Source organism: Pinus tabuliformis, chromosome Q (genome assembly GCF_031772625.1).
Source record: "Pinus tabuliformis cultivar Carrire ecotype Pingquan chromosome Q, CPIR1, whole genome shotgun sequence".
NCBI classification, from domain to species: Eukaryota; Viridiplantae; Streptophyta; class Pinopsida; order Pinales; family Pinaceae; genus Pinus; species Pinus tabuliformis.
This window is the reverse complement of record NC_142296.1, coordinates 341,807,207-341,821,704: the sequence shown is the minus strand read 5'-3', so window position 1 is coordinate 341,821,704 and position 14,498 is coordinate 341,807,207. Positions and strand designations below refer to the sequence as shown.

General features: G+C 38.6%; 1 protein-coding gene and 1 long non-coding RNA gene across 3 annotated transcripts in view; both read left to right on the top strand.

Moving 5' to 3' along the window:
- Positions 1-14,498, top strand: part of SDIR1 (RING/U-box superfamily protein) — a 102,841-nt gene that overhangs the window by 30,041 nt on the left and 58,302 nt on the right. Inside the window, exons 2-7 of one of the 2 annotated variants that reach the window (XM_089384415.1) lie at positions 9,181-9,312; positions 9,537-9,594; positions 9,712-9,764; positions 10,011-10,251; positions 10,429-10,564; positions 10,789-10,849. In XM_089384415.1, the coding sequence (XP_089240541.1) occupies positions 9,235-9,312; positions 9,537-9,594; positions 9,712-9,764; positions 10,011-10,251; positions 10,429-10,564; positions 10,789-10,849 (627 nt within the window). In that variant the 5' untranslated portion in view covers positions 9,181-9,234. Of the gene's footprint in view, positions 1-9,151; positions 9,313-9,536; positions 9,595-9,711; positions 9,765-10,010; positions 10,252-10,428; positions 10,565-10,788; positions 10,850-14,498 lie in introns of both variants that reach the window. The other variant, XM_089384414.1, reaches the window with a different exon arrangement.
- LOC149219593 (uncharacterized) lies at positions 10,862-12,354 on the top strand. The gene is made up of 3 exons (XR_016249244.1): positions 10,862-11,461; positions 11,599-11,845; positions 12,110-12,354. It is a non-coding gene; the product is annotated as an uncharacterized LOC149219593 (long non-coding RNA).

The window sequence follows — 14,498 nt, the reverse complement described above, 5'->3', positions numbered from 1 at the left end:
ATGCCAAGGGATCCAGGTCCCAACCTCCCCAAGAGAAAAATTTACTTTTTATTAATGAGAATTACAAAGAAAAGAAGGCTTTTGACAGATTGAAAGGCTCTTCACTCCAGTAGCTTACAATGAAGATGATAGCTTTTACCAAAACCAACAATCTCCTCAAGGGAGAAGCAAATTGATGACTTCAATTGTTCTTAAAGGATCTAATTTCAAGCTCTCTGGTCCTCCAGCAAATTGATGACAGTGAGAAAGGCTCACAGTCCTAGATGAAAACAAGAGGAAACTTCTTTACTCAACAATTTGCAAGGTACAGATATGAGTCATTGCTACAAAAAGAGGCTGCTTCTTCAGTGATAAATACCCCTGCAATACAACAGTCTTGTTGTCAATGTTGCAAAAGAGACCTTTAGACAGAAGAAAGGTCTTTTGATCAGTGTTGCGAAAATCGCGATCACAATTTTTTGCCTGGAGCAATTAAATCGGCAATTTTTTCAATTTTTTGGGAAAAAAATTGATTATTGTATTTATATATATATATTTTTGTTTTTTAAATTTTGCTGATTTTTACTGATTTTATCCTGATTTTTTCGATTTTTTTCCGATTTTGGACCCTTGCCGATTTAATCCCAATTGCAATTTTCGCAACATTGCTTTTGATGCCTTGAGGAAAGTTACAAATGAAAGTTCTTTTAGGGTCACCAATCACTCCTCATGGTCAAATGAGAAGCAGTGAAATAACAAACTAGCCCTCTCAAATTTGACAAGCAAGGACCTCCAATATACCACTGTCAGCAAAAGATAAGCTTGCTGTAGCTACTGATTAGCTATATCAGTCCACAAGATCAGATCAATCTACAAGACTGGTTTTCAAGATGCAAGGAACAATGCCAATATACAGTTTGATGCTAGACACACTCATGCCGCACTTGGAAGATGCCTCTGTTATATCAAATCAGACCTCTGCAATTGCAAATCAGACCACTGTAGCGAAAATATCAGTCTTCCAATACCCAAATCAGTTACCCAAATATGCAAGGAATGAGAGCCCAAAACTTTAAACTATTCTTGTGAGTATTATGTGTTATATTTAGAATATTTTTAGGGTTAATATTGTTAATATTTAATGTGATTAGGCTATGTTATGTGATGCTTCAGGTCTGATATGTTTAGACAGTCTGCAATAGGTGACTGTGGAGGAGAATCAAGATTCCAATGCCTTGCAACCCACTCCAAAGGTTGACATATCAAGTCTAGAGGCTAAATGTCAATGCCTAGGCTTCAAGCAAATGATGAAACCCTTCAACAAAGCAACACTGTTCCTGCAACCAAAAGAACATTAGCCCTATACTAATATGCAACAGTGATCAGACTTTCAAATGGCCTGCAGCCAAGGCCAGGGAGGCTCTAGGCCTGCGGCTAGGTAAGAGGAGAAAGCCTTGATAAGTAGAACGAGTTTCCCAGCCAAAAAAAAACCCTTGCCCAAATGATGATATTAATTCAATTCAAACACAGCTAGCTTGAAAACAAATTTTATTAGCCTTTCAATGGATCAGATATTATAATGGCAATTTTTTAATGAGAAACTAATACTGAACCCTTGCAAAAAAAAATTGTTTAGGCCTGCAAAACAAGGAGATTAGGATAATAACAAATTGCAATGAGTTTACAGCCCCTCCAAGGTTTGTGGCTAGGGTAATTAAGCAAGGCTAGGTCTGTGGCCAGCCTCAAAACCTCTGCGGCTACCCTAAATATGCTAAGACAGGCCTATGGCCAGGCCCAAGTGGCCAAATACTCTTGCAGCTGACCCCAAAAGGCCTTTGTGACCAGGTCTTGGCCTTCCAAATTTTTCAGTGAGCCTGCAATGCAAACTAGTTAGATATTTAGATTGATGCCAAGAATATGATGAAAAGAGCCACAAAAATTTGTTTGCAAATTTTTTAAATGATAAACTCTTATAAAAAATTCAAATTTGCAGTGAAATCAGCCCTTGTAGGGCTTGCAGCCTCCAATATAGACTGAGCGTTCAAGGAAAAGGGCCTAAAAGTGGTAGATCTAGGCCTCGAGAGGCCAAATCTAGTTGCTGCCTTGAAAGAATGCTGACTGTTGAAGAAAAAAATGCTTGATTATGGTGGATCTAGACCTTAAGAGGCTAGATCTAGCCCTAAAGAAGCTGCAGCCTTGAAGGAGGAACCAAAAATGCTAGATGGCCAGCCTTTGTATTGCAAAATAGAGCCCAAACCCTAGCCGTCTAGGCTAGGTGAGGGCTAAACACCCTCTAGATAAAAATCTCCCCTTGATATCTGCAAAAAAATATCAAACAAAACACCAACTGCTATATTAAAAAAATGAAAAATATGAACAAGGGTTAGATATAAATTATTTACAAAATTATGTACAATATTCACAATGTTTTATGGCTCTTACAAGCAGATCTATTCGTTAATGCACAAATAAATTCAAATAGATGATGAAAATAGATTATTATGGTGAGCGATAGCCAAAATCCCTGCAAATCAAATCGTTAGATAAGCCATGAAATTTAATCAGATGGGCTCTTCAGTTTTTTTTTTTGACTTGAGAGTGGGTTGGTTTAGCCGAAGACTCCCCTCATGCCCAAGATCTGAATACCTGAAGTCTCTACACACTTAAAATCAAATTATTAGATCAATAGAAGCATAAATAACATAATGACCCTCAAAATCTAGAGATACCTGCTAGATAGATCAAGTTAAAATGTTTCTCTAAAACCCATCAACTAATGCAAGATACCTGTGCAAATGGTTGATCGAACAAATGGCTAAAGAAATAATAATCTAGCATTTTTTTTCTAGCAGAGTATTAAGCACATGATCAAGAAAATGAAGAGGAATGACATCACGAATAAAACCCAAAGACATTTGCTTTATTAATCCAAAAAAGTATTACAACCAGTAGAGCTTGACTTAGAGCTCGATTACAATTTTTTTCGATGACAAATGAGTAGCAAATAGCTTCCTTATATAGAAAATGGAGAGATCTAGATCCCCCTCCAAGTGGAAAACAACTAGGTCCAAAGAAGTGCACAATTTTGACTTGATCCTGGAGAATAACGACTAGGTCCAAGGAAGTGCACAATTTTGACTTTATCCTAGAGAATAACAACTAGTTGATGCTTGATCCATGCCAAAATTAAATATTGTCCCTTGATCTGGAAGAATAAATTCGAATTCCTTGATGAAGGCTTTGATCCCGTTCCAAAAAAAAATTTCAAAATTTTTTCCTTAAAAAATCCCTTATGACTTAACCACCTTGGTCCATAAGTTCATTTTATCTTAAAAAATTGATTTTTTCCTTGATGGAGGACCTTAGAAAAATAACTTCTTTTGGACCCACTAATTTTTAGGGATTTTTCTCCTTAGGAGTGAGTCTTTCACATTTATTCTTCCTTGGGAATGTCCATCTCCAAAATTTCGTTTCTTCACTTGGAGAGAATTTTCAAAATGAATCTAGAGGGGATTACACATATTTTACATCCTCAAAGTGTGTCTAAAAAATATTTTGGTGATAGTTTCTAATTATGAGTAACCATCCACCAAAACACCTTATTACATCATGAAGGAGAATTTTTACAATTGACACATGACCTCTAGACTTAACCAAATTCTGTGACTCAAGACATGATCTAGTATGATAAAAATACATACACTAAATAACACTAGGACCCACCTAAGACCTTACCATCAAGCCCCACTCTAGCTTTGGGGCATGTGTGGGAGAAAAACTATAACCGATTATTTGGGTTCGGAAATGTGAATAATTGACAGAGGGTAAAAAACTCCCTAGAGTGAAACTCTTTGCTAAGAATCAAAGGCTTACCTAGTTGTTTTTACATGGTTTCATAGTCATACTAGAATCATTTTTACAATAAAGGCCCACAGGGCAGTAGAATTTGGATTATAGTGATAATCTAGAAGCTGCATGATGAAGATGATCTTGAAACTTTTTTATTTGCTAACATGTACTTTGCTTATTGGGGCGTTGACATAGGTGTGGTCAACAAGAGCATTGAAGTTCAATGAGGAACTAGGGCTTCGTACTTCCGATGGAGTTGCCAAATAATGATCTATATTGTTGTTAGGTGCAAAACACACTCTTCATGTCCCCAACAACGATGCCAAAAATGTTACCGCAAAATCTAACAGGCCTTGGAGAGGGAAACACTACAAGGCATAAACTAGACCAAGAGACAACAATGGGGTAGTGGCCCATTGTTGCCACAACCAAAACGCCCTTGCTCTTCATAGACTTTCATCAATGGGAGGAGTCCCAGTAGGAGAGAGATCACTTGTGATAGGTATTCTAAGGTTAATGTGTGAAATGATCTCACTAGGAGCTCTTTGAGAAAGACACAAATTAGGCTCAAGGCTTCACAAGGAAGCAATTCACTTTCTATGATGAGACCTAGAAAACAGGGCACAAGACATAGGGCTTGATAAATTTGATGAGTGTTGGGGTATCCAAAGGTCAAGGCAAAGAGAAAAGGTTTCCTATGATGTATACCTATTCCCAGCTATGCCAAGGCTCATGGAAGATTCAAGAAAGCCCTTAAGTTGAAGCAAGGAAAACTAGGGTTTCTTTTTAGGCAAACCACTAGGGCAAGAAAGTTTATGGATGAAATTGAAGTGGATGCCCACCAAAAGGATAGATGTTGTGGCAAATACGATCCCCTTGATGTTTAGGCTCTCCAACCACCAAAAACTCTACTTGCTTGGGGATTCACACCAAGCCCTAGTTCCCTAGCTTGGCCTTGAAAGAGCCGAATTGAGAGAGAGAAAATACATAAAAGTAAGATGTGATCACTAACCAAATGGACTAGTCCCTCGTTCCTTGGGAGTATGGAGTCCTCAATGCATTAGATTAGCCAAAGAGCTTCTAAGGAGGCCAAAATTTTGATGCTCTAGCAAGCAAAATTCATACAATTACCTATGCAATGGAAGATGGATTTTTCATGGGAGAGCTACTAGGAGTTCATCACTAAGGACATTCATTTACACATTATTTATGAGTATTGCATGCAATAGATCATCTATATTTTCATTCAATAAGTATTCAACAAATCAGGGCACAATTGCAACTACTAGAATCAATAAAATTCCATGCATTAGACATGTAAAAAATTATTTTTCAACATCTAGATACACTTACAAGATAAAAAGCAAAGAATCCATTCCATTCATCCAAAGAGTAGCTCCAAAGATAGACAAATCAACTCCAAATGTCAAAGTGCATCAAGATACTCAAAATTCTCCTCAAAGATACAAGTCTGAATTCAACTCAAGAGAGGCAGAAATACCTCAAGTGATGATGATCAAAAGTTCAAATGACAAGTTCTAAATTTATATGAGGCATTCGAATGTCTAATTAGCCTACAAGCCCCTCTTAACAATTAAAATAATGGGCAAATACTAGTCTAGGTCACAAGCCGAAATGTTGATGTCTTGCTAGCGAATGTTTCCTTAGGGCTTGCGTTGGGGAGCTTGAGTGCCTTGATTTGTGTATAGGCCCTCTAAATTCACCTTCTAAGGGTTGGCCCCTAGATCTTTGTCAAAATCATCCCATGGACCCTAGTTTTGGGTTTGGGGCACAAAATGGGGCGGGGCTTATGGGTCTCTGTAGGATCAATATGCCTAACCCTGCTCCAACGTTGAGGGCATTGGAGATGGTGCTAGCCCTCCCATGTCTCATGGTATGAGAAAAACCTTATCTGGGCCCTAGATCAACTGCCTGACCCTGTAGTATTGCTAAGCTGATTGGGGGTATGCCGGTCTGGGTGCATCATCCCATAAATGATATAGGGCAGAGTGCAAGAACTATGTGGGTGATCAAGGTGCCCATGGATAAAAATGATGCTCTACAATTGTTCGGAGTCCCATGGTTGTCAACATGTCACATGTGGGTGTTAATACGTCCCTCCGGAGGACCTGGACCCCAGCTAATTTGCCTAGACCTATAGATGGAGCCACTTGTCAATTACACAATATCCAATCTTGCAACTTTCACCATTATGTACATTTAATCATTGTTGCATCTAAGTGAGCCAAGCTTGAAAGAAATGGCAAAATTAACACTTCATACAAGGCTTCTCTTTCGAAATTGGGGCCTTAGTTACATAATGGTGTTACCTCCCTAGGTAGAAGTGGTTAATAAATGATCCTATTAGGTGTCCTCAACTCCCAGGGGGGTGACATGTCTTTGGTCCACCTCTCAATTGATAGGTGCCATGTGAATAATGATGGATTGGAGGGGAAAAGACTTCATGGCCAAGTGCCATGGTCAAAGGGATTAGCTATGATGGGGTTCTTCATCTTGGGTGTAGATGTGAGGAGGGAGCAATTATGGATGCATGAGTTACCTCAGGATTTTTTTCCACCCTTTTAATTGCCTTCTACTTTTTCTTGATTCTTCTTTCTATTATTGCTGGTAGCTCAAGGAATGAGAGCTTGATTTTTATGATGTATAACAGTTATTACCCCCTTGAGGATTGGGCAGTTTATCACCCTTTAGGGGTTGGGACATTCAAGGGTTCGTTGGCTTCTATGGGATAGGGCAACATTGGCCCAGGAACTGGGTGATGGCCATATGAGTGAGGTAGAGGTCATGCTTAGCTTTTGCCCATATACTATTTTGCAAGTCCTGACCATCTTTTGCATTTTGATTATTCTTTTGTTTTTCTTGTGGCCATCATATGCTCTTTCTATTTCTTTCTGCGACATCAGCCTCCCACGGTACATATCTGGGTCCTACTTAGGTATGAGGATGTGTGGGCGCCAAATCCCAGTGAACTAGTGGTCAGTTGAACCCGAAGAATGGAGGTGGAATAGGGGTTTGTAATGTAAGATGGAAAGTGGTAAGTATGGAATAGGGAGAGATGGGGTTACACTATCTCAATCATGGCCTCCCAAGTAGTGCTCCTATACCCATTGGGCCATAAGGGGAGGTCACACTGGACTAGGATTGAAATTTAACCCCCCATTTAAGGTGGGGGAACAAGATCACGACAAAGATCCTTCTTTCTTTCAAGTTACCCCATAATCCATGTCAAAATGCCCAAATACAAACAAGCATAAGACCTCGATTGCAAAATGAATAAAGTACCTTTTGATCAGAATCCCACTTTCCAACATGTGCTCTTGGCAAATGGGCGAGGAAACATATGACTGATGCAGGTGGCGGAGATATGGATGGCACATCACATCGGTTACTCAGTGGCTCTCAGGGGCTGTTGCCTCCCAACTGGAAGAGATGAATAAGAGAAAAAATTCTCTTAAGGGTCACCCACATTTGGTGGGTAATAAGATCTATTGTGATACACTGCGATAACCAAAGCCGTATCAAGCTTTTGGAGAATCCAATGTTTCACGATAATTCCAAGCACATAGAGATCAATTATCACTTTATCAGAGACATGGTCCAAAGAGGTGCTGGGAGATTGTAGTACATACCTATAGGGAAGCGTATTGCATATATTCTCACCAAGCCTCCAGTGAAGGGGAAGTTTGTGTTTTACCGGGACATGCCGACGGTGGTGGAGAATCCCTTCCTGGCCAGGAGGGAGTGTTGATTTCTGTAGCTGCAGAAGGTCTTCTTCTAGCTTAGTGTCTTAGCATGGAGAAGACATCGATTTGCCTCTTTGGGTGCTTGCATGCGAGGTGTAAGTGATTTTTGATTTCTTTCCTAAGTTTATCTTAGGAAAAGTTCAATTCCTAAGATTAACCTAGGAAAAGTTCAATAATTAATTATTGAGAACTAATAGGCCCAACTCTAATGATAAGTAAGTTACTTAATTTAAGTGATATATTTTAAGTGACTTAGACGATATAATCTCAGATTCTCAACCATTGATCTGAAGTATCTTAGGATTTAATCCTAGCCATTGATCACTTAGGAAATTAGGGTTAGGGATTTGGCCTAATGAAATCATTAAATAAGCCTAATGATGAGGTGAAAGACACATCATTATTGTTGAGCGCTTGAGCAAGAGATTTTCTCAAGAGGGGCTTGACTTGACTGAGGAGGAAGAGGAGATATTTACTGACCAGATTTCGGGAGAAATTCAGAGGAGTTGTGTTGGAGAGAGAGAGAGCCAAGTTATCTGTTGAAACTTGAAACTTGGTGTCATGGTTGATCATATGATGACAATGCTACAAGTTATAACTGCTAGACCTTTGTAGTTATTTGTGTACTAAATGGTTGATGCTTTAAATGAATATCATTAATCTACTACAAAGGTCTATGTAACTAATTCACCATTTTATATGCATCAAAATATATAGAAATCTATATTATATAAAAAGGCTCCTGGAATGTTTTGCTCTTAGAGTCTTTGGAAGTTGTTTCATGCTTCCACTTCATGCTGCGTGTCCCTGCTTTTCTCTTGCCTCCAACAGCACTAATTTAATTTATAAATTCTGTACAATTTTAATTTATATTGCTTAAGTCATGGATGTTTTGACCAATACTGAGTAGATTGCCATCTTTGCTATATGCATAGTTTAAGGTAATTCTGAATTGCCAATTTTGTGACATGTAATCTAGGCTGTAGATTTGTTCCACCTTGGGACCGGAATGAACCTAAAAATGGTAACATGTCATGCTTTGCATTTCTTTCCCAGTATCTCTGTGCATTCATTTGTAGATATTACAGGTTAGTGTGTTTACGATGGAGTAAGTACAGAGTGTGAGTGGTAATATTGTGGCCTTCTTTTTCAGATTGATTTTTGGCTTTGCATACAAGTTCATTATATATGAAATTAGTCAGTTAAAGCTCTTTTATTGATTTCTTTCATGTATCTGCCTATGGGAAATGGCCTTAATATGGGTTAATTCAATTTTGCAGTGAGAAAACCTATTAAAGGCATCTTTCTAGACAGCAGTGGTCCTATTCCACTAGTCACATATCTTCTGTTCAAAAGTCTTCCTGCCCTATTTTGATTGCGCTTAACTTTGAAGTGAAATTATTTTCCATGTTTTTATGCTACAATATCAATTATGTTCGTTGTTATGTTTGTCCAACCAGTAATTCGGACAAGTGCTGAACACTTTGATAACTTCTTGTTTGTTTGAAAAAGCTTTCTCATTCAATCATTATGTTCCTCTCTGATAACATCATTGCCAGATATATGAAAACGCCACTATATTTTCCAGAGGGTAGCAGTTGTGACTTTGAGCTTTGTAAGAATTTGTACTCTTGCTGCAAACATGAGCTTTGTCTTCCGAGGATCACGGGGGGATATAGAAAGCGGATTTCCCAGTTTCATACCAGAGAGACGTGCTGTGGTATGTTTAAAAATTCTCATTCTATAAGTATTTCGCTGCAGATGGCTCTACTGGTAGTTTCTATAGATTTATGCATGCTGTTCTGTAAAGATTTATGCATTTGGAGTGTATTAACTGGAATTACAGAAAAAATGTTGTTCAATTGTTATTGTCAGCTGAATTCAGGTTCTTCTATTATTGGTTGATATCAACTTTGAAATGTGTGTCTGTTCATTCTTTTGCAGCGTATACATGGTGGTGGACGCTCAATAAATGCTAATCCTATGGCATTTCTGGCCACAGGTATGTTTGAAACTTTGAGCATGTATCATTCTTCGCTCTGTTCCTAATTAGCAAGTATATTCTATAAATGCTGAACATTAACTATGTGTTCTGGACGTCTTAATATTGTTGCTGCAGTACTGTTGTTGTTCATGATCTTGAATTCCCACCAAATGTCTCCAAATTTTCTGGTATGGTTTATGCACCAAAACACTTGATTTGTGAAAAGTTATATGAGCTTTTTCAAATTATATATCAGGTTATCACAGATCCTTCTTATGTTGTCCTTTATTGAGATATAGGAAAAACTGTCTGAATCATAGATCAGGATATCAGGCATCCTTCTTATGTTGTCCTTTTTTCAACTTCTGATTATAACTGTTTAAAATCGTGCCCACAATGTGTTTAATGTTGGTCCTGTATTATATTATATGCAGCTCTGGCTGGGCCTTGGTGTATTTTTGATGGCAAGCAGCCTACGGATGTATGCAATGTGTCAACAGCTTCAAGCTCAGGCCCAGGCACATGCTGCAGCTGTTGCTGCAGCAGCTGGGGGCTTAGTAGGTCACACTGAACTGCGGTTACGTATGCCACCTACCATTGCATTTGCAACAAGAGGCCGGTTGCAAGGCCTTCGTCTTCAGCTTGCTCTGCTTGACCGTGAATTTGATGACCTAGGTATTTGTGCATGAATGCATGTTTTTATATATTGAATTATAATTGTTCAATGCTTCATATTTGTTTTGGATTTCAGGAGCTCAAAATATATAGGGAAAGATGATTGTTAAACTTGAGATCTAAGAACATTTCTTATCCTTGTATTCTTGACTGATGAACTGTTTTGAATGTTTGAAGACTACGAGGCACTGAGAGCACTGGACTCAGATAATCCCCCTGGTGTCCCTTCAATGAGTGATGCAGAGATAAACACACTGCCAGTACACAAATACAAAACCCAGTCTCATCAGTCTCCTCTTGATAATCAGCACGGGTAAGTTTTAAAACCATAACTTACCTTTTTTCAGTTATTTCATTGAGATTATAAGTTTGATGCCTTAATAATTTATCGTTTGGCTAAAAGCATAAGCAATTTTATGCTGAATAGCTATATCATTGACCTTGGACAATTGACATTTGACATTCAGATGGGGCATGTGTCAATTTTTTTCCTGTGCTGTTGCCTTGTGTTGAATAAAGCATTTATCTGGTTTTCAGTGAGGGTACATCTGTGCAGCGACAGAGTTCATCTTGTACAGTCTCGAAGGAGGCAGGAACAGTAAGTCCCTTCTGCCTATGCAAAGTGTGCCATTATAAAATACACCATCATATATTAACTTTAGAGAAAGATTTAATGCAAAAGACGTGGGCTACAGCTAATAACTTTAGGGTTTGTTTTATGATGTGGCAGTTCCAAGGCACAATATAGCATGGTATTTTGTTGAAAATTGTAGTCACTTATTGTGATATGTAATTAGCATGCGATTATATGGCTGCTTAGAACAAATTGCGATGCCCTCTGAAGTTTGTTAGATTATGATTCTTTCTGCCCTTGCATTTTCCCTTGATTTTGGACCTTCTAGAAAAGTTTTATGAATTGCTTGAAGTCGTGAAGTCTTGTATCTGCTGTAATTTTGTTTTAGGCATAGCCTAGAAGATTCTAAGATCTTGATTATTGGCAACTTCAGGTTATTATTTTTCTATCTCATGTGTGAAGTGCAATGCAGTGAAAGTGACAGTTTGCAGCTGTTTCCAAACAGGAAACCTTTCCAGTGTGGAAATGGTACAGAAAACGATGGGAGTTATCTGGGAAATGTTTCCTAGAAGTTAACATCAATTTGTGCTTCTGGATACCTCTTCTTTTCTTTTCATAACTGATAAATAAAGCTGCGTAACTTCCTAATATTGAATGAATGTTTTATACATTTAGACATTGCATACTTTTAGCTATTATTATGTCATGTGCCAGTGCCATATTTTCACATTATTTTTGAGGAGGCAACCTAATTTAGTACTGTTGTCACTTAGATTGTACAGGCACCGCGACAACGACTTAGGGTGGGGGCTGTCACCCTTATCCCCAACCTCCGTTCTCGCGTCTCGCAACAGCAGGCTAGATTGTACAGGCACCGCGACAACGACTTAGGTTGGGGGCTGTCACCCTGATCCCCAACCTCCATTCTCGCTGTCTCCCAACAGCAGGTTATGGGGGGTAGACCCTATGGAAATGAGATGATGAAGGACAAGTTGGGAACCACCAAGTCTGAGAGATACAGTTGAGTGGCCAAGCTACCTGGTTAAATTTAGCAAGATTTTAAGGATTAGATTAAATTTATATTTGAGATTAGTGCCTTATGGAGTCAAAACTCTTGCTTATTGAATTAAGACCAAGTAACCGGATGGACAACTGCTGCTTTGATGCTTCACTAACCTATATGCGATGCAAATCCTAAGACCTAGGTGTGATGCAAAGATCTTGGTTATTTTTAATTAAATGCCTAATCTAAGTATGATCTCCCCTTAACTATTTTGAAGCTAGGCTCCAAGGTAGGATATGAGAAGGAGGCCAACAGTTAGCAAGCAAGGGCTCGATTAACAATATCTTCTGTTAGGCTCCTATCATCTGATGCCTCCGGCGCTGCAGAGACTATGGCTCTGATGATTGCAAGGTCACCGTGTTAACCACCGAAGAGTTGCTAAGCCCCTCAAGCTAGATGAGAAGGGTGGCCCTAGAAGTCTATCAACCAAGCTTATGCTTGGAGGTAAGTTATTAATGCAACTAAACTAATGATGTAATGCAAAGGATTTTGAGTGAGTCTTAGGCTAAGATTTGCTTAATGATTAAGTACTTAAGCTATAATAAGAAACAAGTACTTGATAATGATATTCAAAGACAATCTTTACCATAAGGAGAATGTGCCAATTTGACAAATGCCACTAAGATACAATGGGTATCCACGATACAATATAAATCACCAATATGCTCAAGATAAAATTATCATCCAAAAGAAGATATTAATCATGAAATGATGATGACAAGTAAACGAGAGAGAGAGCACTTACGTTATTCAGAAAGAGGATTACTTCAATAAAGAGACAATGCCTTTTAGGGAATAATGCCATTATTGTGATTAGATTCCTTATTGCCAACAAGAGATGTCAATGACAATTAGGCTTAGATCAATATGCAAGAGACACCAATATCCGATGGACTCTTAGATTCACTTACTAGCCAACCATTCAAAGAGATTTAGGTGCTTTAGAGAGAGAGCTTGTAAGTGCAAACTTGAAATTTATAGAACTTACAAGGAACAATCCAAGTGTTAGTGTCTTATTAACAACAAGATACTTCATCAATTGTCAAATCCTTTAGCAACCTAATGTAAACAATGCCTTCAATTACAAACAATCATCATCAAAGCACATGAACAAGTGAAAGCATTTTATGACAGCAGTAAGCCAACTTATTGCAACAGTGAATCTCTTATGGTAATTAGGACAGTAGTGAGATATTTCAATGCTAAATGTGCCCAAACAGTCCTAAAATCCTTACTCCTTTTGAGACAAATTAGAATGCTTGAGATGGAGAACAAACAGTGAAAATGTGCTTATGCAATTGATGTATTTTCAGACCTTTATAATGCTTATGAGTTATGACAGTCAGCAATAAGCTATGCAATGAGCCAAAAACAACAAGCCAATTGATGCAATAAATTGTTACTTTGCTTATATGTTTTGTTGGATGATTGTCAAATACTTTAGCAACTTAATGTGAACAATGCCTCCAATTACAAACAATCATCATCAAAGCACATGAACAAGTGAAGTCATTTTATGACAGCAGTAAGCTAACTTATTGCAACAGTGAATCTCTTATGATAATTAGGACAGCAGTGAGATATTTCAATGCTAAATGTGCCAAACAGTCCTAAAATCCTTATTCCTTTTGAGACAAATTAGAATGCTTGAGATAGAGAACAAACAGTGAAAATGTGCTTATGCAATTGATGTATTTTCAGACCTTTATAATGCTTATGACAGTCAGCAATAAGCCATGCAATGAGCCAAAAACAACAAGCCAATTGATGCAATAAATTGTTACTTTGCTTATATGTTTTGTTGGATGATTTTAAGATACTCAAGTAAAACTTATGTCACTGTCACTATATCAGACTTCAAATGCAGAGATGACAATCACCAAAACTTATGATTTAGTCAAACAAATAATGCCCAAATATGCTTAAGTGACCCTTCAATGTATTATATAGATTGTCAATTTATTTCACGCCACTTAGACATGTATTTGACCACTGTTAGAAAGATATTAGGCAGCTGTAGCAAACAGTGAGATGAATAAGGTTCAGAGATCAAACCCTTGAGCCCTTTGGGCTTGGAGACACTTGCCCAACTTGTCAACAAAATTTCCCAAAAGGTAGTCCAAGCACCAGTTTCACCCCAATATTTCTGCAAAATCCAACAAATTTTAGCCCAGAAATCAGTTGATTACCAAACAGTGAGGAAAAGAGGGCAATAAGGCCCACTTAGGCTGAGAGCTATGGCTGGAGAGGCTTTAAGGTCTGCCGTCTAGGGCAATGGAGGCCTGCGGCCTTGAAAACATAGGCAGTAGGGCTTGCGGCAGGGACAGAGATGGAGGAGGGGTTTGGAGGCTGCGGCAGGCTTGGAGGGAAGTAGGGGCTGCCGCAGGGTTTCTAGGGTCAGCGGAGGGCAGCAGAAGGTAAAGGAGGGTCTGCGTTGAGGATAGAGGGTTAGGAGGCCACGGCAAGCAGGGAGGAAGGGCAGTGCGGAGGAAGGAGGGCTGTGGCAAGGAGGAGGAGCCTCCTTAGGCTGATGGCACGGTTTGGAGGGCCAACGAAGGCCAAATAAATTTTCAAATTTGCTTCATATTTCCCAAATTTTCCCAAAAAATG